This window comes from Rhipicephalus microplus, chromosome X, assembly GCF_043290135.1.
Source record: "Rhipicephalus microplus isolate Deutch F79 chromosome X, USDA_Rmic, whole genome shotgun sequence".
In the NCBI taxonomy this organism is placed as follows: Eukaryota; Metazoa; Arthropoda; class Arachnida; order Ixodida; family Ixodidae; genus Rhipicephalus; species Rhipicephalus microplus.
In genome coordinates this window covers 264,593,763-264,615,932 of record NC_134710.1, presented here as the reverse complement: position 1 = coordinate 264,615,932, position 22,170 = coordinate 264,593,763, and the positions used below count along the sequence as shown (strand labels likewise).

General features: G+C 48.5%; 2 protein-coding genes across 5 annotated transcripts; one reads left to right on the top strand and one right to left on the bottom strand.

Annotated features, from left to right (window-relative positions):
- Positions 1 to 4,338: 4,338 nt before the first annotated feature.
- On the bottom strand, positions 4,339 to 9,230 carry LOC142776098 (uncharacterized). 3 transcript variants are annotated; one of them, XM_075879040.1, is made up of 5 exons: positions 8,321 to 9,230; positions 8,101 to 8,226; positions 7,556 to 7,715; positions 7,246 to 7,409; positions 4,339 to 5,518 (listed from the first exon to the last, which is right to left on the bottom strand). In XM_075879040.1, exons 1-4 carry the CDS (start codon positions 8,467 to 8,469, stop codon positions 7,383 to 7,385), a joined length of 462 nt encoding a protein of 153 aa, XP_075735155.1. In that variant the 5' UTR covers positions 8,470 to 9,230; the 3' UTR covers positions 4,339 to 5,518; positions 7,246 to 7,382. The 3 variants fall into 3 exon arrangements, with proteins under 3 accessions (XP_075735155.1, XP_075735156.1, XP_075735157.1); XM_075879041.1 differs by having other exon boundaries at positions 7,556 to 7,629; XM_075879042.1 differs by lacking the exons at positions 7,246 to 7,409; positions 7,556 to 7,715.
- Positions 4,911 to 7,318, top strand: LOC142776097 (uncharacterized). Of its 2 annotated transcripts, XM_075879039.1 has the most exons (5): positions 4,911 to 4,963; positions 5,376 to 5,540; positions 5,652 to 5,699; positions 5,822 to 5,860; positions 5,925 to 7,318. In XM_075879039.1, exons 1-5 carry the CDS (start codon positions 4,911 to 4,913, stop codon positions 6,163 to 6,165), a joined length of 546 nt encoding a protein of 181 aa, XP_075735154.1. In that variant the 3' UTR covers positions 6,166 to 7,318. The 2 variants fall into 2 exon arrangements, with proteins under 2 accessions (XP_075735154.1, XP_075735153.1); XM_075879038.1 differs by lacking the exon at positions 4,911 to 4,963 and having other exon boundaries at positions 5,314 to 5,540.
- Positions 9,231 to 22,170: the final 12,940 nt, after the last annotated feature.

The window sequence follows — 22,170 nt, the reverse complement described above, 5'->3', positions numbered from 1 at the left end:
AAGGCATCAAGCGAGCATGTTCAGAACTTCTGCAGCTGTTTTGTACTTTACAAGGAAGAAAGTTGTGTCTTTTGCCAAATAACACTCGCACTTATTCTTGCCTCTTGCCCTTGATAACGTGTTCAGGCAAATCACACAGATGTAATTGGTCTCAAGCTTTTGTTCCACAAGCACCCCATGCAGCCAGAACATACCAACGAAGTGGATGTTCTTTATGTGTAATCAGCATCCATATTTTAGCCATTCCAAATGTCGGTATCATCATCTCTTTTGAATTTTAATGACAAATCTCTCTCAGAAAAGTCCCATATATAAGATGCGGTAAAAAGGTTTTTAAAATTACATTACTTGACGTTTTTCACCCCCTCCTCCACATCAAATTTCTGCACCATGCTAGCCTTTTCAGGACTAAACTTTGTGATTGTGGTCCACCAGATCAGGGGAGTTTGATACTTTCAGTTTCCTTCTAATGGTGCGTTCTCATAAGGTTAGTTGCGAGATGGCGCAGTGGTGTGTATTTGTTCTTCCTGCGTCCTCGTTTTTTCACTGTGTCAATTTTAACATACATACAATTCATCTGTACAGAGATTTGAAAATAGCCAGCACAACAGCAGATAAAGCAACCCCAGTGATACAAGGACAAGCACAGGCTTCCAACTGAAATTTTATACAATATACAATATAGAGCCCACATCCAAAATATAAACATGCTCATGGTAAGAAAAAATAATGTATATTGAAACAAACTGTAAAAAAAAAACTAAGGCAAAATAGCACATAATGATGAATACAGGTAAGCCATTTCTTTAACAGATAGGAACATCGAAGGTTTAATGTCACCAGCTTCCTTTAGCTGCTCATGCAGCCCTAATGATAATTCTGGTGCTTTCATAAAGGTGAGCTGCAATACCTTCTGTTTTCTCGAACAGAGGCTGGCAACCACATTCTCAACAATCAAAAGCCAAAGAACCATCTTTATCTATGATTTTTACCTTTTGACAATGTTCCTGAAACCGTGTACTTAGGCACTTGTCTCTTTGTCCCACATAACTGTGTTCACAGAACCAAAAGATGCTGTAATCGATGCCTCCTGCACAGTCAACAAAGTTTTGCCATGCATAGATTGGCTATGGTTCAAAGTTCTTTTGACATCACAAGTTCAATTACACATATGAGATTGCTTATTCAGTGCATTGGTAAAACGAGAAAGTATCTAAACATATGGTTACAGAGGAATTTGCAAAAAACAAAATGCATGGATAGAGACGTTTCTTTGGGTTCTCATAATTAGAAATACGATTGCTAATGCCTGTTTGAGAAAACACAAGTTGTTATAACTCATCCTCATGGTGGCATCCAGGACCTTCAATACTTTTGACTGCAAAGAATTGGCTTACCTGGATTTATTGGCAAGTTTTATGTCACCGCTTTTCATTTTTTCTTGTGGTCTTAGTGATTTTATGCTTCACTTCAATTTTTTTTAAGCATAAGCATGTTGTTTTTATCTCGGGTATAGGCAACCCGTTTGGGAGTTGAGATAAATTTCAATTGAATATCGGCGCTAATTTTCGTCTCACTTGAGCTGCTGTGTTTACCAGTGAGCAGTTTGAAGTATGGAATATCAACTAGTCCGCAGCCACATATGTTGTTCCATTCGCAGAAACCCTGGGGTGCTAGCCGCACGCTCAAAGTCGAGTGTTTTTTCATCGCTTGTGCAGGCATGGAAGCGAATAGCGAGGCTTGATTGAGCATGCGGGTGTCACATGGGCACTTTCTATCGAATGTGAATTTATGAATCGTGATTGACTCATCTCCACATCTAACGCAATCAAGAAACTTGGACTGGATAGCCATCGAAATTATATCGTGTGATGATTGTACTTTGAAATCAGAAATGGTCAGCAGCTTTTCTGATGTAGTAATTAAAGTACCACGCATTTAACAGCTCAGGTAATATCAGTTCGATGCTACTACGCATGTAAAGCGAAGTATTCGACGAACAAGCGCAAGAATCTGAGCGGGTTGCCGAACGGCCACGCAAACCACAAAACTACAAGCGCACCCCGCAAAACTGGCAACACGTACAGACTACCACATCGTCATCACCTCACACAGAACAGAAGTAAATATCACGGATGTCAAGGAGCAGTGAAACAGGTTGACGAGTCCTAGACAACGTGGCCTTGGACTCACTCGCCGGATTCCGTGCCGACCGGTTGTGCCCTTGAGATCTCCGACGTCAGCATAGCTCTGGCCGACTGGGCTCGCTCTACGTCATCTCCTGACGCCGATTTCCGATGACAGCGTAGCTCTGACCTCTAGTACTTTGCTCTACGTCATCTCCTGACGCCGACAAGAGCTCACGCAAGTGGTGCCCCGTCCTCGGACTCCTGTGACCGTGTTTCCATCTTTTCTATCTCTCCTATTCCCTCGATATGTTCTCGCTCGCTGGCTTAGCGCATGTCTCTTTCTCTCTCTCTACACCTTTATTCATATTCTTTTAATCCCTCCTCACCCCCATCCCTTGTGAGCTACTGTTGAGGTGTCGTACCCTGACGCAGACAGTTACGTGGCTCACTTTTCTCTTTTTTTTCATTCTTATAAACATAAACATAAGCCCCCCCCCCCCCACACACACACACATCGTGGCCTTCACGCAAGCTCAGGCGAACCACAAAATTCAGCGGTTCCAAACGCGAACACAATCTAACTATTCACGTTCACAGAGCACATTGCAACGACAAACACAATAGCGTGAATACAGAGCCGACCATAAACACGAAAAATTACGCCCGATGCACCTTCATCAAAAGAAAAGCTTCCATGGGTTGCCTGAACCGGCGTTGTAAAGTTTGACATAAAAGTGTGGCACCTTGGGCTAGTTGGTATGGCATGACGATAGTTATAGCACGAGAACAAAACGACGACACAGAGACAAGAAGGACACGAAAGACAAGAGCGCTAACTTCCAACCTTCCAAGTTAGCGCGCGCGTCTTTCGTGTCTTTCTTGTCTCTGTTAAGCCGCGTTCACACTGAGCATTCCGGCCGCCGAAAGTGCTCCGAATCCGGTTCGGCGGCGGCGACGAGATCCGCCGAAAGGGCCCTCTCCGTGCCGATCGCTTCCGGACCGATTTTTGCGGCGTCTGCCGCCGAATCGGCTCGCCGCGAACCAATAGGGGGCGCTAGTCGAGGAACTCGAAGAAATGGCGGCCGAGAGCAACTCGCTTGTCTTGTCGCAGTCGAGTAGCGTGCGCGTAGCTGAAATGCTCATCGAATTGGTTCGCAACCACCCCGTCCTGTACAATAAACGTCACCCGAAAGACAAGGACAGCTTGCTTAAGGACGACTTATGGGGGAAAATCGGAAGCGAGCTCGGAATGACTGGTAAGTACGAGTTTATGTGCCTATGTTGCTTTGCTCCTTATCGCGAACACCTGGTGCTGTGGAAGTACTCATGCTTCTCGTCCGCGTTGCAACAAACGTGGAAACGCACGCGTACTGGCCGTTTGATCGTGCTCTTCAGTGCGCTGCTTGATGTCAAAACAGAAATGCTAGACAGACATCGTGCTCATTGAACGATGGGCTCAGGGATGCAGGTACGCTGCAGGGAAGACAGCGCGGGCATTGTGCACGTCTGTTCACCATCCTGCTTGCCCTGCGTTGTATTCACAAATGCCGCATGAGTTGAATTTGATTTGACACCGAAAGGCAGCTTGTTTGTGCTGGCTTGACGCATTGTAAAGGCACATCATTCGAAGCATGTTTGTGCTGAATTGAACACGGTAGCAACCTAATTTAAGGTCTAGAAACGTTTCCCAATACGCTGCTTAGCTGGTTGAATAGGGCGAGTGTGGCTATACTTACCAAAAAGAAGTAATGAAAGCATAGGTGTTTTTCTAAAGCAGGTGCACTCTGCAGCAGGTCCTCCCCTCCAGAAATAAAAATTCATCACTACGCGCAGGGTTAGAGTGCGCATTTTAACGAGCGAGTCATACAGCTATGCATACTTAGATTGTTTTGTGCATTACGTGCTGCTCTTTCGTCCCGTAAATATATGCAAGCAACTTACTGTTCTGTGAACCTAGCGACATTCACCTTGTATTGGTGTAAAATTTTGAAGGATGTGAAAAGCATGCCTAATACGTAAACTGAATTCTTCACAGGAATGCAAGCACATGCAAAATTCAAGAACTTAAAAGACACCTTTACGAAACACAAGAACAAAATTAAGGGCTCCATGAAAAGTGGTGCAGGGGCTGCAGATGTTCCCACCGTCAAATGGGTGCATTTCGAGGCAATGATGTCCTTGATGGGTCCCATACTCAAAAGAACCAATGTAAGCCAAATTTTGTGATTTTTTTTATTTTCTATAAATCAATCAATGCAATGAAAGTGTACACAACTTCAAAAAAAAAAAATCACAGACATACTTTTCTCCTGTATGCAGAACTGCCGGCCACAATTGCACATGCTAAAAAGAAAATCACAGTTTGTTTATTTGCACAACAAATCAAGAATTCATTAATGCCCCTACAACGAAATACGTCAGCTGAGAACAAATAGAATGGTAGATCACTACTGCATAAGATTCTGAGCTTAGTAGTTATGCTGTTTAGCAATTTTCAGAGTGACACATCAGTGAACACGTACACACAAAATGCAAAGCACAAAGTAAACGTTTCATAGTTACTGATGCACTGGCCTCACTGCTTGTTGATGTCAAATAAGCTCAACAAATAAATCAGCATACTTTTATTTACAAAATCATGAAGACTACAATGAGGAAGCAATTACACCAGATGACATTAACATATTTGATTAGTAAATGTTTATAAAAAGAACACAGCGTACTGCATAACTTTCTTATCGAAATTTTTTAAGGCCTGATTGCTGTAGCATAACTAAAAAAATGTTAATGTTTTCCAGCATTTCTACAAACGTAGGATTCATCAATCCCGATCGGTAAGTTGTAAGACATGTACCAAATTAACTTTGCCAGCAGGAAAATGCATGATAGTGCTAAGAAGATGATGAAAACAATTGCTATCACCTAAAAAGCCATTTTCTGCATGCCTACCAAAGACGCTAACAATCAAATGAACGCGTGAAGGAATGGATGTGGTAAAAGTGAACGTTGTGAGGTGCACTTTTTTATGAGTCAAGCAAATAGGGCTTGCAGTGCAAAAGCATGTTACCTGATAAAGTTAACACCACTTGTGCATTCAGAAAATAAAGTTTAGGCAGTGTCTCATCTCGTAATATTATCATGCTTTTGCGACATTCACCAACAATAATTATTTCTCATTGATAAAATGTTACTTTCTCCACATCACAAATGTTTCGCGCGAGTTCATCTTTTCGACGTTTCACATAGAGCATCAGGTGAGCGGAGTCCAGCGCCTGCAAGTAACAGCAGCAGTGGCATTGCAGATGAGGGCCAGGTCGACTACGACAACTATGTCACAGTCATCTTGGATGGGCCTCTAGAACAGCCTGCATCTTCGTCCGGTGCAACACCTGCAAACACCGAGACAGACAGGTCACAGCAATTTTTTTAACATAAAATATCCGAAGTGAAACGTTGCACAGTTCATTTTACTCTTTAGCTGTAATACAATATTCATGTACCCAACACCAATCTACTTTGTAGGTCAGACAGTCCAGAGGGTGAAGAAAATACAAGGAAGCAGGCTGAGCGGTAAGTTGTTTCAACAGAAGCATGACAGCTTTTTTTTTATACGGCATTCGCACTCGCTATATGTTACGATACTTCCCTTTCCTGGCGTTACGTCACTCAGTTTTCTTGTTTTTCACTGACAGGCCACGCAAGGTTCCAAGAGTAGCGGCCAATGGTGCATCGTAAGAACTAAAGCTCTGACAATGTAACGAACATGTGTCTAAAGTAGGCATTGCTTTTTTTCAGTTCATCAAAGACAATCTCCCACATTGACATCGCAAGCGAATGCCTTCAACAACTGCGTGCCGTCAAAGCAGCACAGGAATCCAAGGAAGAGCACGACCTTCCTTATTTTTTCGGCATGACATTGGCGCAGCAGCTGCGCTTGTTAAACTCCCACCAGCAGGTAGATGCTATAACAGCAATACAAGAAGTGATGCAAAAAAAAATCAGTGAAGCAAGGCTTGAACTCGAATTCGGCGATTAGCTTTAAAATGTTCTTTAAAATTGGACTTTAAAGTGTTCTTTAAAATTGGACTTTAGCTTAATACTTGCTTTTTTACAACACTGATTTATTTTTCATGACAGTACACAAAATAAACTTAGATTGGATTTGCGGGATTTAACGTCCCAAAACCACCATATGATTATGAGAGACGCCGCAGAGGAGGGCTCCGGAAATTTCGACCACCTGGGGTTCTTTAACGTGCACACAAATCTGAGCACATGGGCCTACAACATTTCCGGCTCCATCGGAAATGCAGCCGCCGCAGCCGGGATTTGAACCCGCGACCTGCAGGTGAGCAGCCGAGTAACAAAATAAACTTGGTAAAGCAAGTTAAAAGATTTGTATTTCAGGAAAATATAAATTTCACTTTTCGAGTGGCATCTCCCCTAGTTGAAAAACAAGGAAGGAAGGAAAATAGGAGGAAAAGAACGGCAGGGAGGTTAACCAGCCTACAGGCAGCCGGTTTGTAACCCTGTGCATGAGAGGGGGATGGGGGAGATAAAAGATAGAGGAAAGAGAGATAAACACAGCACATTCGGCAGCACACGCACGCACACTCAGTCATTGTCTAGTCTTGCCATACACTTTTCATGCATATAGTTGAAAAACAATATGCATGAAAAGTGTATGTAGCAAGTGTTTTGTCGCAGCTTTGTAAGTTGAGTTGATTCTGTTGAGCAGGTTGCTTGATGTGTATTGTGAATTGTAAAGAGCACACCTCAGGACATACAGCAGAACACCTCTAGCTTTCATCTTTGTTTGAAGTCAGTATTTTCCTGTTTTGTGCTGCAACATAATGCACACTTTTTAGCATGCATGTCTTTTATCATTGTTTACATGCAGAGGCCAAAACAAATAAATAGCAACCGTCCATGCAAATACCACGGCCGCTGGAAGCTTTTTCATCCAGTGGCCGTGCAACTACAAAGCCTGAAATGTAACACCAGCTTTTTAAAGGCTAAAAATTACAGGACTGCTTTTTCACAATTTTACGCGCATTTACATGTACATACTGCCACTTCCTACTTTCTGTTGCATCGAGAGTAAATAAACATGTACCTGTAGCAGGCGTCGCTGACAGCAAGCATCGATTTTCTGAAGAAGTGTTTGTAGTTATAGTCCTCACTTCCCGATTTGGCAGGGCATTCGATGGCGATGTGTTTTCCATCAATTGCACCCACACAGTGGGGCATGTTCTAACGTTCCTCAAACTCTTTTGCAATCTAATGGAATGAAAATATCGATAACGGCTTTTGTGGGAATAACACACGTCATGTTTGTACAGCAAAAATTAAGGTAGATGTTGAACAGGCAAGCCAAATGTTCCAGGTTGAATGTATGCAACATGCATTTATAACGTAAATTTTACCTGTAGCCACTCGCCTGCACTTGATGGACGGGCAACGTATATAGGACCAAGTACATCCCAGAGCACCTGGCACACTGTCGACACAATATAGCACGCTGTCGAACGACCATTTAAAAAGTTGAAAAATGAGCAACGAAGTGTTTCCCCTGCAGCCAAGAATCTGAGAAGAAATAAATGTAGGAGCAAGGAGAGCGCACGTTTTCATGGTGGTGCAGGATTTAGGTAATGAGAAAATGTCCATATTTAAAAAAAATAAACGTCACTCACAACATCCCCCTTTACGACATTTCGTCGGGTGGCTTTTTGCAGTTACGACTAGTTCTTAATGTTAATTAGCGAGACAAACCGAATGCCATGAAGTGCATGCACGTACATAAAAAATGACCCTTTGACACGACGTAATAAAAAATCTATAGTAAACATTGCGTGTACCAAGCTAGCCGCATCTAACTGCGCGAAAAGTGTGAAATGCTCGCTTCTTACTTCACATTTCACAGCCACACTAAGCAAATGAATGCTCTGGACGATTCATAAGGCAACCTTACCTCAAAGTTTGTGCAAGTCGGTGCTCGGGACTGATTGCCTTCCGGAAGTTGGTGTTCTTTTTTTCAATATGATGTTTCACAAGGTGCAACAGCGTGTCGAAAGTACGTGGAGGCATCCTGATGTATCTACGGAGATACAAATGGCACTGCGTGAAGCGCTACAAAACACCTATGCACCCAAGGGCACCTAAGCGAACGTTGTAATCAGAGTCGAACTCACTCTCGGTAAAAATCCACGTCTCTATCTCGTAGAAGAGGTAGCAGTTTGTTGGCCTGACCAAGGTTGGCGCGTTCCTGCAAAGCAGGCCGGACCCACCAACGTCGCTGGCGTCGTCGTTGCTTCAGCGACGTTTTTTTCCTCTTCTTCATGCATTGCAAGGCTGCTGCTTGCCAGAAGAGCTAGCAGCAGTGCTGCTTCTTGCTCACTTGACAGCATAGCGGCTTAAGATAACAGTTTAACCGCGCAAAACAAAAAGATTGAGCTCGTCACGGGCACACTGGTGTTGCGAGCCGCTGACAACATCCGGGGAACGGCTGACCCGTTCCGCGCTCGCCCCGTAGTTTATTGTTCACTCGGCAGATGGCACGCTATGGCTATATTCGGCGAATGCGACGGCGTGGGGCGCATTCAGTGCGAACAACGCTGCGTTTCGGCGGCAGGAGAATTTCGGTCGCCGTAAAAAGCGGATCTCTCAGTGTGAACTAGGCATTACAGTGGCTCTCTGTGTCGTCGTTTTGTTCTCGCGTTTGACATAAAGCCGGAATGTTCCTGAGATCCGCCTAGATTCAAGCAAAGTTGGGTAAAAATAGCGTTTTCGTTATTTTCACCCAACGTCGGCTGCTAAAAACGTTTAGCAGCCGACGCGGTGTGGTACCGCCCGCTGCCGTGTTAATAGATAGATGGATGGATGGATGTGGCTGTACCCTTTAGATCGGGCGGCGGCTAACGCCACCTAGCCGTAATACTTAGTGAACTAACCATTACATTTATCTTTTTTTTTCCTTTAAATAATGAAGTTGAGGATTCGTACTTCGCAGTGAAGGGTTTAATTTTCACTCGTGCCTTGACTTTAGCCACCAATCAGATAACCTCCTTCTAGTTAAGTCTACCCGCTTAAAGTCTATTTTGCCCTCGCTGTCCCTAAATCCCAGTCCTTTGAAAAAACTCTGCGCCATCATCCTGAACTATAGGGTGAAGCCCTTTACAGAACATTATCAAGTGTTCGGCAGTTTCTTCTTCCTCTCCACACGCACTGCATACTGTGTCGACCCCTTCGTATAATAGTCTTGGTCGCGAGCGCCACCGCGCGGCGCTTGCTCAAAACTGAAGGCAGGCCAACTCCGCTGGGAGCGCGAGCCATTCCCCAGGCTCAAAATTTAGAGGAGGCGTTGTTTTGACCAGGTGAGAACAACGTTTCTAGACTACCTAGTCTAGAAACGTTGAGTGTTCTCACAAGGTCGCAGCAGCGTTAATTTTGGGCAACGCCTCCTCTAGAAAGATGCCTGAGGAATGGCTCGCGCTCCCAGCGGAGTTGGCCTGCCTTCAGTTTTAAAAAAGCTCCACGCGGTAGCGCTCGCGACCGACACTATCAGTGCAAAGCACGAATCCTCAACCTCGCTAATAAAGAAAAAAAATAAATCTAATTTTTGGTTCATTAGGTATTACGGCTTGGTGGCACTAGCCACCGCCCGATCTAAATGCTACAGCCATATCTATCCATCCATCATCACGGCGACAGGCGGTACCAGCTTAGCGTTTTTCATCTGCGGCCCATAGGGGCGCGTCAGTCGAGAGTTGTTTGAGACCTGCAACTGTGCACCACTATTTCAGAGGCTATGCAAAGTGTTGCGTTGTTGCACCGTCCGCAACAAGTGACGCTAGCGACCAAAATATTTTCAAAATGAAGAAGAGAAAGGGCGTGGCAGCTGTTTTTTCTCATGCGGCAGTCATCTTTCTAGAGGAGGCATTGTTTCGGAAAACTTTATGCCAGCAGCGGCGGCCGACCAACTCCAATGCGCAACACGTAACCATGGCAACGCCGCCGTTGGGCCCAGTGAATATGGCCGCTATGATGTCATTTCCCCCACACTTTTCACGCCGCGCGCCGGCTGGGCATGTCCTCTCCTACCTTTCCTTCCTCGTATATCCATTCGTCCGATGGTGGCGACTTCTGGTCGGGATCAAAAGAGAGAGAGAGAGAGATTAATGAAAGAGGAAGAGACAAAAAGGACGCTATTTTCTGCCTCCCATCGCGGGGGCACGGCTCAGCGCCTTTAGGGATCGGGGAAGGGGAAGTAAAGATGATAGGAAGAAGAGAGGAAGGAAAGAAAAAGTGAATGTCATGGCAAGAGAACGTCTTGTCAGTACAGTCAGTAGTGCGAGTGAAAAGAGTCCGTCTATAAGGCGGCGAGGTCCGCGCAAGCACAGAACTCGAGGAAGGCTCGAAGGGCTTTCGTCTTCGAGCGCGCGGGAAAAAGTATGTCTTCCATTGTTTCGGCAGGTAGTCCAAGCAGACGATAGCGGCTTACCAGTGCGCAACGCTCAGTGGCCAGGTCAGGGCAGGAGCAAACAATATGCTGCAGCGTTTCGTCATCACCGCACCTTCGGCACGCTGGCGATGAAGAGCGACCCGCGGAATACATGCGTGCCGCAGGCCAGACGCTGCCAGTACGCAGGCGAAGCAACAACCGCCGCTCGCATCTGTCCAGGCCGGTCTCCGGAAGGGATGGTGGAGGTTTGCCGCTTGCCACCCGTGTGTCAGGGTGGGCCGTTGGTAAGAGCTTCCGCAGTCGCTGCCGTGAGTAATCCGACTGGGTTACCGCCTTAGTGACTGGCGTGTCGCAGTGGTGTGCTGCCTTAGCGGCGGCGTCAGCCTCCTCGTTGCCAGCTATTCCAACGTGCGAGGGAAGCCAGTGGAGGGACAGGCGCACACCACTCTCTTTGATGGCGGTCAGTTTTGCGTGCAGCAACGCCACAGTTATGCCTGCTTGGTCTGGTTGGAGCAGCGCTTGTAGGGCTGGTCGGGAGTCGCACAGAATCGCCACAGGCAACTGGGGTAACGTGGCAGCAAGGTGGTCGGCTGCCAAGTGAAGGCCGGCCAATTCAGCTGCAGTGGAGCTGGCGTGAAAGGGAAGTCGGCAGCGGATGGTTGTCCCAGTCGATGGTATGACGCAGGCAGCCGCGGCCGAATGGGGGCTGTCCCGAACGGACCCGTCCGTGAATACCAGGAGCTGCCCCTTAAGTCTTTCATGAAGTTTCGCCACGGCTGCCTGATGGAGCTCGCATGCCGGTGTGCGCCTTTTTCTGAGGTTGTCCAGAGTTAATTGTACGTCCAGAGGCTGCTGGTGTGGTGGAGGGGGTTGGATTGGACTGGGGGGATCGGGGACCAGCTCTTCATAGAGAGCGCAGATCTGTGCCATCCGTGACGCTGGTCGGCTCCGCAGTCTCCGAAGGAGGGCAGCGCCCCCGAGGGCCCTGTGAAGGCGATCCACGTGATGCAGCGCCTGTCGTAGCATCAAGAGTGACAGAGGCCAGGTCTGGGCCTCCGCCAGGGTTGCAGCTATGGGTGACTGACGGGGAAGTCCCATGAAGCGCCGAATTGCCATGCGATGTTGCCGCTCCAGTTGCTCCTTGCGGTGTGGCGCTAGCTGCACCAAGGGCAGTGCATAAGTTTGCGCTGTCGTTGCAGCCCCTTCGTAGAGTCTTAGAGCCAGCCGTGAGGTGCACCCTTGGCCCCTGCTGAGCAGTTTGCTTACGGCAGTCTCGACCCTGGTGGCCTTGAGGACGGCGAGCTTAACGGCTGGTATCCAGGTAAGGCGGTGGTCGATCCTTAGCCCCAGGTACGTCACTGCATCGCTCCACGGGATAGGTCGGTCACCTAGCACAAGCCTTCGGACGGCCCTCCGCGCAGTGGCTCTGGGGTGAACCAGCAGTGCCTCCGTCTTCGTGGGCGAAACGTTCAGTCCGATTGCCTTGAAGAAAGAAACGACGGCATCCAGGGAGCGCTGCAGGGAACGCCTTATGGCCGTGAAGTTTTGCCTAGGCCCCTTAACCCACAGTGCCACATCGTCTGCGTACAAGGAGCACTGCGTGGGGTAACGCTTGTCTGCGGGCATCGCGGTCGGCAGCCCCGCTAGCACCAGGTTGAACAGAAAGGGGCTCAGGACGGAACCTTGTGGAACGCCTGCTGTCACTGGCCGTGGATCGCTGAGCGCGCGTCGTACTCTAACCCGGAGGGTGCGTTTTGCCAGAAAGGCACTGATAAAGGTACGTAGGCAGCTCACGATGCCGAGTGTGTCCAAAGCACTCTCTATCGCTATGTGAGGCAAGCTGTCAAAAGCGCTCTGTACATCCAGCAGGACGAGGAGGGCCACTTCGCCGTTGCGCTTGGCCTCCTCCAAGGTAGAGACGACGTCCGCGATCGAGTCTGCTGTGCATCGGTGGCGTCGGAAGCCCGTCTGCTGTTCTGGTAGGAAATCCTTTGCCCCCGCAATCCAATTTAGGCGTGCCAGTGCTATGGCTTCCATGAGCTTGCAGGCAGCAGAGGTGAGAGAAACGGGTCTGTAGGACGTAATGGCGGCACAAGGGCGGCGAGGTTTCCGGATCGGCACCACAACAGCGGTCAGCCAGGCTTCAGGTAGGTTGCCGCTCTGCCATATTTCATTAAAAGTCCTCAACAGGTGTCGTCGTGAGGCCATATCCAGGTTGCGCAGCATCTGGTATGTGATGCCGTCGGCGCCAGGGGAACTGCGGCGCTTGGTTCTGGCTAGAGCAACGTTCAGTTCGTGTTCGAAAATAGGGTCCTGACACAGAGATGCGATCTGGCTGGCCGTCCAGGCAGGGTGATGACCTTGCGGTGGCTTGGGAGCAGGCGTGGCGATGAGGGCTGAAGGATTGGCTGGTGGGAGTTCTGTGAAGCGATCGGCCAGTCGCTCTGCCAGTTCTTTTTCACTAATGCCTAAGTAGATGGCCACCGCAATGACGGGTTGCCGCACCATTGGTCCAGTGACGAGGGATCGTAGAAGTCGCCATGCTTTTGCGCCACCTCTTGCCTGACTCAGGGAGAGGCAGATGCCTTGCCAGCTTTGCCGCCTGCGACGGTTGGCATGTCGCCGACATACCGCATCCACACGATTGAAGAGTGTACGTTGAGCTGGGTCATGGGATTTTAGGTACCTTCTCTCAGCCCTGCGCCTCGCAGCCCGTAAGTTCAAGTGATGGAGGTCTGGCACAGGGTGGTGCTCTGGCACCCTGGTCTGGATAGTTGCCGCCTGCGCTGCCACTGCTACCAGATTCAGGAAATCCTGATCCTCTGGGACGTCTCGAAGCTGCCTTCGAAAAGCCCGCCAATCGATCGTACTACACAGCCTCCTCCTTGGGATCTTTCCGCCCACAGGTGAGATGACGATCGGCAGGTGGTCTGAACCCCAGGAGTCAGGCTCCACTGCCCAATCGTACCGGTCCCCTTCACTGGCCAAGGTGACGTCAATGGCGGAGCATGACGGTCGTGCTGTTCTGCGGACGAAAGTGAAGGATCCGGTGTTCAAAACTTGTAGGCCCAGTTGATGGATAACGTCCACCAGATCCCTTCCTCGAGAGGAGCAGGTGCTACTCCCCCACATGGTGTGATGAGCATTCATGTCCCCACATATGAGGTAGTCTCTTCCGAATTTAGCCGTGAGCTGTAACAGCATGGAGGCGTCCCACCGCTGTCCAGGTCGCACATACACAGAGGCCACTGTCGTGTCCACACCGCGAAGCCGCACCGTCACGGCACAACACTCAAGAGCCCCTCCAGTGACATCAGCCACGTTTATGTGCACATGTGGTAGTTCTCGTCGCACGTACACTGCACAACGTGGTCGACCCTGGGGATGTGCACTCGCTATGCACGGCGCGTCCTGGCACGTGTCTAGAGTACACGACGTGATACTTTGGTAACCGATGTATCCGGGAAGTCGCAAGTCGGTCGCTGCTACGTACACTTCCTGCAAAGCAAGCACATCATACTCGCTCTGCAGGAGATGTGAGGAGAGATCTGCATGCCGCCGCCGCAACGAGTGAGCGTTCCATTGAAGCACACACGGGCGGCGGCGGCGGTGGTTCTCTGCAGCATGCGGATGAGTGTCAGCCATGGTGGCTGCTATGAGGGTGCGCGCCACCTGCCTGAAGGCAGATGGAGCGCAGCTGGTTTTCAGGAGGCAGCAGGTCCGCAACTGCTCTTAACAGGAGCCTCAGGTTTGCATTTTCCTGGTCCACACGAGGCTGGGAAGGTACCTTCGCGGGTGGACGAGTCGTGGTAGAGTCTGGGTGCTTGAGACCAGCCGAAGGGCCCCGTTGTTGTACGCCTGTCTGGCCTGGATGGGTCGAGCTGACCGTCATCTTGGATGGTGATCCCACTGCGGCAGCATAGCTCTTGCCCGTGGTCTGCTCCAGCTGAGGACTATCAGTTACACTAGGGCTTGCCCGCAAGACTGCTTGAGCCTCGCGGTGAGGCAGGTAGGTGGGAGCTGATGCCTTGATGGTGGCCAGGCGCCGCTCTCTTTGCCAGAGCTGACAGTCTGCGGAATCAGCTGAATGTGGCCTGCCGCAGTGCAGGCATCTTAATTTGTTGGTGCAGTTGGCGTCTTTCCCATGGTGGCCACCACATCGCAGGCACCGCTCTGGTCCTCGGCAAGTGACGGCGATATGCCCATAGCGTCCGCACCGCCGGCACTGAAGCGGGCGAGGTCGGGATGGCCTCACTTCGAACACCATGCGAAAAAGGCGGACCCGGGTGGGAGGCACGGGAGAGGCGAACCGCAAGACTAGTGATGTCCCTTGTCGCCTGGCTGCAATCACCGGCACATCGGACGACACGGCGGCCAGGAGGGCTTCGTCGGTATAGTCGCCATCGACGCCTTGCACCACGCCACTGCTTTGTGAACGGTCAGCAGGGAGGCGGGCAGTCACGGGTATTCCTGCGAGCTCCGATGTTGCTAGTAGGCGATTCATCCATTCTGGTGTAGATGCGTCTGCTGCCACGATGTTCTTTTTCGTGTTTACTCTCACCTCCTTGACTCCGGGCAGCGCAGAGAGAGCTTGCGCAATGGCAAGACGAGAGGTGCGGTGAAAGGAGGCGCTGGCGTTTGCTGGTCGAAAAAGAATAGTGCCCGAGTCTAGCGACGATGAAGCAGAAGCCGGCATGGTGTGTTCAGTGGCGCGTACCCCTGCAGGAGCGGTCTGGGTCGCAGTGGGCGCATTAGAAGTCCCTGGAGCAACGTGGGCAAGCATAGCCGTCGATTCAGTGGCGGGACGAGGACCAGTGTGGGCAGCGGGTCCTTGAGATGTCGAGGCTCGCTGTCGGCGCTTCTTAGACTTGGAGAGGACGGTCTGAAACTCAGACTGACTGATTTCGTCAGTTGCGTGTGTGACGGCGTCTTCGTGGGCAACCGCATCATTTGACGTTGGGGTAAGACACGCAACTGTGGCACGTTCAGGCGCTACTGCGTGCATCTTCCGCGAGCCACCCTCATCGTCGCTGCCCGACTCGCTAGGACGCGAGCGCTTACGCGTTGACGTAGTATCCATGTCTGCAATATCAGGTTCCTCGTCTGACGGCAGTGGTACGTTCTGCGGAACGGTGACGTTCACGCACAGAATTGACCCGGCATCTTCGAGTTGGGCTGTATGATGCGCCGCTACAGCGGTCGAAGATGCTGTGGTGCTAGTGGTAGGGCTGGAGGCCGCCGAGGACGTCAGGCCCCTTGCAGTTGTCTCGACGTCGGCAGCAAGCACCGGTAGGCGAAGTGATGTCGGTTTCTCGCTGACGACTCTGCACAGTTTCTGTGCCTGTTCATGATGCAACCGCACCGCTTTGGCACTGGAGATGAGGTTCCACAGCACGCGGGTGCACGCGACGCTCGCTGAGCGTCTGTGTGACGATGTGGGAACCAGGGAACGCGACGGGCGTTCCAATGGCGTAGCCGAGAATGGAGGGGACTGCTCTGCCATGGTAGTCGGGATGACAGCTGCCCCAGCGACGCGCAGGAGCAGAGGACGCTGTCACAGGGCTCAGGTCACCGAAAGCGGTGGCAGGGATCCAAGGGCATAATCTGTAAAGATTACTCTCCTTGACAAGACTCGAACGGGTATGAGAGTCCAGGAACGCGAGGAGCACTGCGCGGAACGCGGTCGCGTCTCTCGCGGGCTGACGCGGTAGCGTCTCTCGCAGAATCGGGAGCACCGGGCAACACGTCTGCTCTCTGTGAACGCTCGAGAGAGACTCCCATTTCTCGACGATGCATTGCCGAGACAACCGATCAAAAGCTACAAACCACAAAAACATTCGCTTTTGCACTCAATTGATGTGTACATTTGTTTGTAATGCTTTTTGCATTATAAATATTATTGCAGCATTTTAAAATTGTACTAGCCAAAAAACTTTTTTTCCATCTTGCTTTGCACGTATTTGGTTTTGGCGCGAATGCGCTGCGCCATGCTCCCCACCAGACTGCAGTATTAGGCGCCTTTTTCCTCTTCCAGCCGCTACTACCAAACTGGTAAGTGTTCTGTGCTACTACCATTCGGTGTAGCGGGGTAGCTACTTGAAGAGTTGAGTCGTCTCGTACACTGTCGTCACCTCTAAACGTGTCACCGCAACTGCCGCTACAAGCTCTGCACGAATGAGGCGATTGGAGCAGTGGGGAATTGTGCCTGTCAGCGCCTACGACTTCGCGATCGAGGGTCGTGAAAAAACTGGCGAGCTCCTGAGAACAGCTAAAGTGCACAAACGTCTCAGTAGTGCGCATATCCTGTGTGTTGACGGCAGGAGATACGAGCTTGTGGGACCGTTCAACCGAGCTGCGGGTGCTAGAGGATGCATTCCGGCGCGAATACTCGACGCATTTGTGAACGGTGTACCTCGGAACTGGAGACAGGTCATACTGGGTTGGGGTGAAGAAGAAATAAATGCCCCGCATTGCTGTGAAGCCGAAAGCCCAGTGAAGTTCCCAGACCTCCGTCCTCAGCCTTGTTCTGCTGACAGCGATTCCCAGAAGATGCGGCCAGGCCAGCAGCGCAGACAATACAGCCGTGTGATTTCGCCAATCAAGAAGCATCCAAATATCACGAGCACCTATGGCATTGTCCCCGTGTGTCCTTCTCCTTTGCCGCTGAAAGAAGTGGCAATTGTTGTTGAAAGACTGCCTGCGCCGGTGGTTACCGAAATGGTGAATGGAGCCAGTGCAGTGGGACCGAACACGCCTCATCTTGCGTTGTCTGATGAAAAAAAATGTAGAATGTCAGCTTCCACTAAAGTGTCGTTGTCTGGTAAAGCCAAGCAGAAGGTGCCGAAAAAACATGGAGCAGATGTGAGCACGTCCTTGAGAAGACGTTCATGCCCTGCCACTCTTGCTGGAGCATGTGATGTATCGGGGGAACGCAGCGACGGAGTGTGGACTCGGTTGCGAACCGCCAGTGCTCAGCGAATCTTGCGGAGCGCAAAGAAAGGAATGCAAGCGACTCCTGATGTGAATGGCAAAATGCAAAAAGCCTTAACCCCTAAAATGCACTTCAGGAAGCAAAGTATTTCTGGCAGCAAAGGTAAAAAAATTGCTTCCCGAAACCGTGGCCATGTTATTGAATTGCCTGGAGTCAAAAGGGTGCTATCATCTCTGCCACCTTGGAATTATAGAAAGAACTGTAGTGGTCAAGGCCATAAGAAAGAGACAAAGCCGAAAGATAAACCTGAATCGCGTAGTAGCCGGAAGTCTTCCAGAGGAGAGCAAACGCACAGTGGGAAAATGAAGGTATGCCAAGAATGCAAGGGCAGTACAAGCATCCAGACCAGAAGTCAATGTTATCCAACATGCAAGTACAGTGAAGTTCATGCTAAAGTTGTGTCGCCATGTATTTTGCCAGACAGGTCAAAATCTAGCATGAATAGTTCTCTCCGCAGTCTTGTTACCATGGAGAAAACATGTGTTCAGCTCAGAAGCGATAAACGTGATATCTTAGCTTCAAAGCAGCCTGCAACGACTGCAAGTTTGGAAGAGTGCCCTTCTGCTATTACCAACAAGCGGTATCCTGTACGCAGTGGTAAAAAAACAAGCAATACGGAGTTGTCATCAGCGAATAAAAAATTTAGTGACTTAATTTCACTGTCTGGGTGCCAGGATGACCCTGTAAAAAAGGACTTTCTCCCTCGAGAGGATGAATGCGGACTTGATGGAAGTGAATTTGTGCAGAGAAGAAGTGGCCGCTTCTATCAATGCAAGAACGGCGTATGTGAAAACAAGTTTGGAGCCCAGCCACTGAATATCCTGCCAGCTAAGCGTAAAAGCAGCATAAGTGATGTTCGACGTACTGTGAATGATGAGCAACAAACAGGTACTCCACACAGCCATTGTACGTCTCGTGAAAGCACATTTTCTAAGCAGAAGAAAGTAACAGCTAGTCTAAGAGAAAGCAGTTTCTCTATTAAGCAGAAGCGTCCATTACGTACTATCATTGACACTGGCAGTGCAGAGGCTATACCGGTTAAAGGGAAGTCGCACAGAAGAATATCATCTGTCAGCCGAAAGAGTCCTGCGAGGAAGAGCAGTTTTCACTCTGAAGTACAGGAAAAACATCAATATAGCCTTAGGAATGATGGACTGGCTGTACTCAAGTGTGCTACCAAATCGTCAAGTGTTTTGGTAGCTAAGCACAAATTCAGCCTGGACTCTTCTCGAAGCACTGCAAGTGGTAAGCAACAAGCAGTTGCTTCACGCAAGAGCCAGACCTTGAGCAAAAAAATGGTTAAAAAGCTGGAAAAAGCAGCCGAAAATAAAATACAGCACAGTTCTTCTACAGTCAGAACTCTCCGTTCATTAAGCAATGAGTTTAACAGTAACCGCTCAGGGTCACTGTCCCACAAAGGTAAACCAAAATTGAATGACAGGTCACCAAGATATGGGAGTGAGGTTCCAGACAAAAGAATGCATTCACTCAATACCCGAAGAACAGCATTTAAAAATTCAGCAGCCACAGCTTCACCCAATACATCTAAGAAGACCTTTGAAAATGTTCGTGAAGAAAAAGCTGCTTCACGTGCTCATCACAAAATTTGTACTCTATCCGGATCAGGCCAACGGAAGTCAAACAGTTTGTCAACTCGTGGAAAAAATGCTCAAGGACAAAGAGAGACAGCAAAGAGAAAATGTTCTGATGCAACTTCATCTGAGTCTTCACCCAGAAAAAAGGCTTCCAGACATACTCCTGAAAGCGAAAAGTTATCTATGGTTACATCACTTACTAGGTCCAGTAGGGCTACAGCAGACAAGCAAAGGTCAAGGAAGATACCCATAGGACAAGAGAAAGTTTGCTCCATAAGCAAAGGGGAGTCGTCAGCTGTACCTTTGAGTGCAATACCTATAGGACAAGAGAAAGTTCACTCCATAAGCAAAGGGGAGTCGTCAGCTGTACCTTTGAGTGCAATACCTATAGGACAAGAGAAAGTTTGCTCCAAAAGCAAAGGGGAGTCGTCAGCTGTACCTTTGAGTGCAATACCTATAGTACAAGAGAAAGTTTGCTCCGTAAGTCAAGGGGAGTCGTCAGCTGTACCTTTGAGTGCAATTTTGGCCAAGAATGCAGCCAATGGAGGTATTGCCAAATCTGATGATGTTGTGAATAAGATTGATGATGAAAATCACAGTAATACCACTGGCAGCATAATATCACATAAGGAACAAGCACCTCTGGAAGTTAGGAAGAATAACAGTAATGGCAACTCTCTTGGACAGCCAAGTGCTAGCGGTGCTAACACTTTCGGAAGTGTACTACAAACAGCACAGGCTGATAATTCGGATACTTCAGATGAACTGGAAAAGATTTTTTGTGAACAAGCTGATCCTTTCATAAAACCACTGCCATTCAAGCAAGGTCTTAGCTCAGGCTCTAGAAGTCAGACTCGAAAGCCTGGAGCAAATGAATCCACGGAGGCATTTCTGGCAATAACAGCCCAAAAGGGCACCCTCAAACGTGAGGGCCAAGCCAAGACGCTGGCAGACGCGCTGGCAGCGAAGGAAGCCTATGATGACATTTACAATTCCCAGGACTTGTGTAGAAACATTCCTGATGAACTTTGCACGTCAGAAAACTGGGATGATCGGTCTGAGATAGACATCCAGGTATCTAGAATGCCAACACCTGTGCTGAATTCCCCACATCTTAGCCCAGAAAGGAGTCAGTACTCATTTTCTAGTGAAAGTTCATTATCTGAATCGCCAATAGCGCTACGAGCACCATCAGAGGCAGCTGCTGTTATGCGGAGTCTCCGTGTGCAACCTTATGTGACCACTTTCAAACCCATAACACCAAAACCGAAATATATGAACAAAAACCCAAACGTTAACAAGGTGCTACAAGGACTGCGGAATTTGGAGGCAGAGATGGAGAAAAACAGACTGAAAGAAAACTGCAAAGATTCCTCTGAAGAAATGGAGGAGGACACGGATCCGGGAAGTAGTCGGGATGAAAAATCTTTTTTCCACTGATATATACAAGTTCCACATGAGAACCATAGCACATAGTGAGTGCCTTTGTTTAAAGTACTACTTCATTATTCTGTAAAATTTTATTAACTTGACATCTCAGCAGCATTGGCAAATAAAGCTGAATGAATGTATTTCAAAGGTGCTAGATTCGTGGAGTGTTCCTTTGTATTTGTTGAGATGAAACTACATAACTTGCATTGACGTCGCTGTAGTCACCATCTTCAGGTACCAGCCAGTTAACATGCTGCATGAACTCTTGCTCGACCGCATGAAGCAAGAAGCTGTAATTTCAGATTAGTGCCGGTGTCCCCTGTAATTTTTTGGACTCCCCCTTGGCAAAGCTGGCGAACAGAAGAAACCGGGCAGAGTACGAAATAACGTGAGGGGTGAAAGGCCCTCTATCCTCCCCCTGCACCTATATTCTATAATAAGATAGAAATTCGTAGTGGCTGCCAGCTTTAGGTACCCAGTGCAGAGAACCTGTCTGTGACATCATGTGCAAGTTATGTAAAGTCATCTGGACAAATCCATTAGCATTAGCATCCATTAGCCTTAGAGAATTTGTGAGTATCATCAGAGCAAGTATCAAAGACAGCAGGTCTTGGTTGTCCTTTATTATGTGTTAAATATGTGCAAAGTAAATTGCCTTAAATTGCAAGAAAAGGAGGTAGCTTAATTATGCAGCAGCAGGACTTGGCTGAGATACTTTGCAATTGTATAGAGATACTGCACAGGATACCAGCTCAGTAAGTAGTTGAGATACAAATACAAGGTAACAGCCGAATAATCATATCTGATATATTTGTCATTTGTGCCTTGAGATACCTGGGCACATTACTTATTCCTTCATTGTACTTGCACTGTTTGGCATAGTTGCAGATAGTACCCCTGTCACACAGTTGAAGTGAATTTTGAGAGAGTGGGGCAGTGTCAGTTGCACGCTGTCGCACTTTGTGGAGCATACTTGCCGGCGATTCCGTTTGCCAAACTTGCATCGCTACATTGGAGTGGCTAGCGTCTGGAAACAGTTGCCCGAAAACAATTTATTATCAGAAGCTCAGTTATAGTATTAGTTCACAGTATTTTTTAAACTATTATTTTTGTGATTAGGAATATTGTTATTTATATTATACCACAAGAAAACTACTTTGCTATTCTCAACCTTGGGGCAGCTTACGGCCTCAGCTGCCATGGGCGTGCCCAGCACGCACTGTGCAATAGGCGCATCTGCTGTGTTTGTACCTAAAGTATATTCTAAGGCCTGGTTATATTATATAACACATCACTACTTAAGTATTGCCTGAAATAAGAAATCCCTGTTGTGCTGCTCAAGTACCCATCACAGTTACCATCTGTATGAAAGAGCACATCTCTTTCTTGGGTAGCAGTGTGGCACAAAATTTACAAGTGTGACAGGAAAAATAGTAGTTTTCTTGTAAATTTTTTCTCTCCGACATGTAGATTGTTGCGTGAAAGACAGCAACAGGGACATAGACACAACATAGGACTCAATTCATGTGTTTGTCTCTCTGTTCTAATTGTTGTTTTTAGTGC

What these genes read in the sequence shown, in the direction of transcription:
- LOC142776097 (XM_075879038.1), top strand. Translation starts at nt 5,314, where the DNA reads ATGTTACTTTCTCCACATCACAAATGTTTCGCGCGAGTTCATCTTTTC. An exon ending in ACAAGGAAGCAGGCTGAGCG is followed by an intron (nt 5,700 to 5,821) that starts GTAAGTTGTTTC and finishes TTTCACTGACAG; the next exon opens with GCCACGCAAGGTTCCAAGAG. An exon ending in GTAGCGGCCAATGGTGCATC is followed by an intron (nt 5,861 to 5,924) that starts GTAAGAACTAAA and finishes GCTTTTTTTCAG; the next exon opens with TTCATCAAAGACAATCTCCC.
- LOC142776098 (XM_075879040.1), bottom strand. Translation starts at nt 8,469, where the DNA reads ATGAAGAAGAGGAAAAAAACGTCGCTGAAGCAACGACGACGCCAGCGA. An exon ending in GACGTGGATTTTTACCGAGA is followed by an intron (nt 8,227 to 8,320) that starts GTGAGTTCGACT and finishes GTATCTCCGTAG; the next exon opens with ATACATCAGGATGCCTCCAC. An exon ending in CGACTTGCACAAACTTTGAG is followed by an intron (nt 7,716 to 8,100) that starts GTAAGGTTGCCT and finishes ATTTCTTCTCAG; the next exon opens with ATTCTTGGCTGCAGGGGAAA.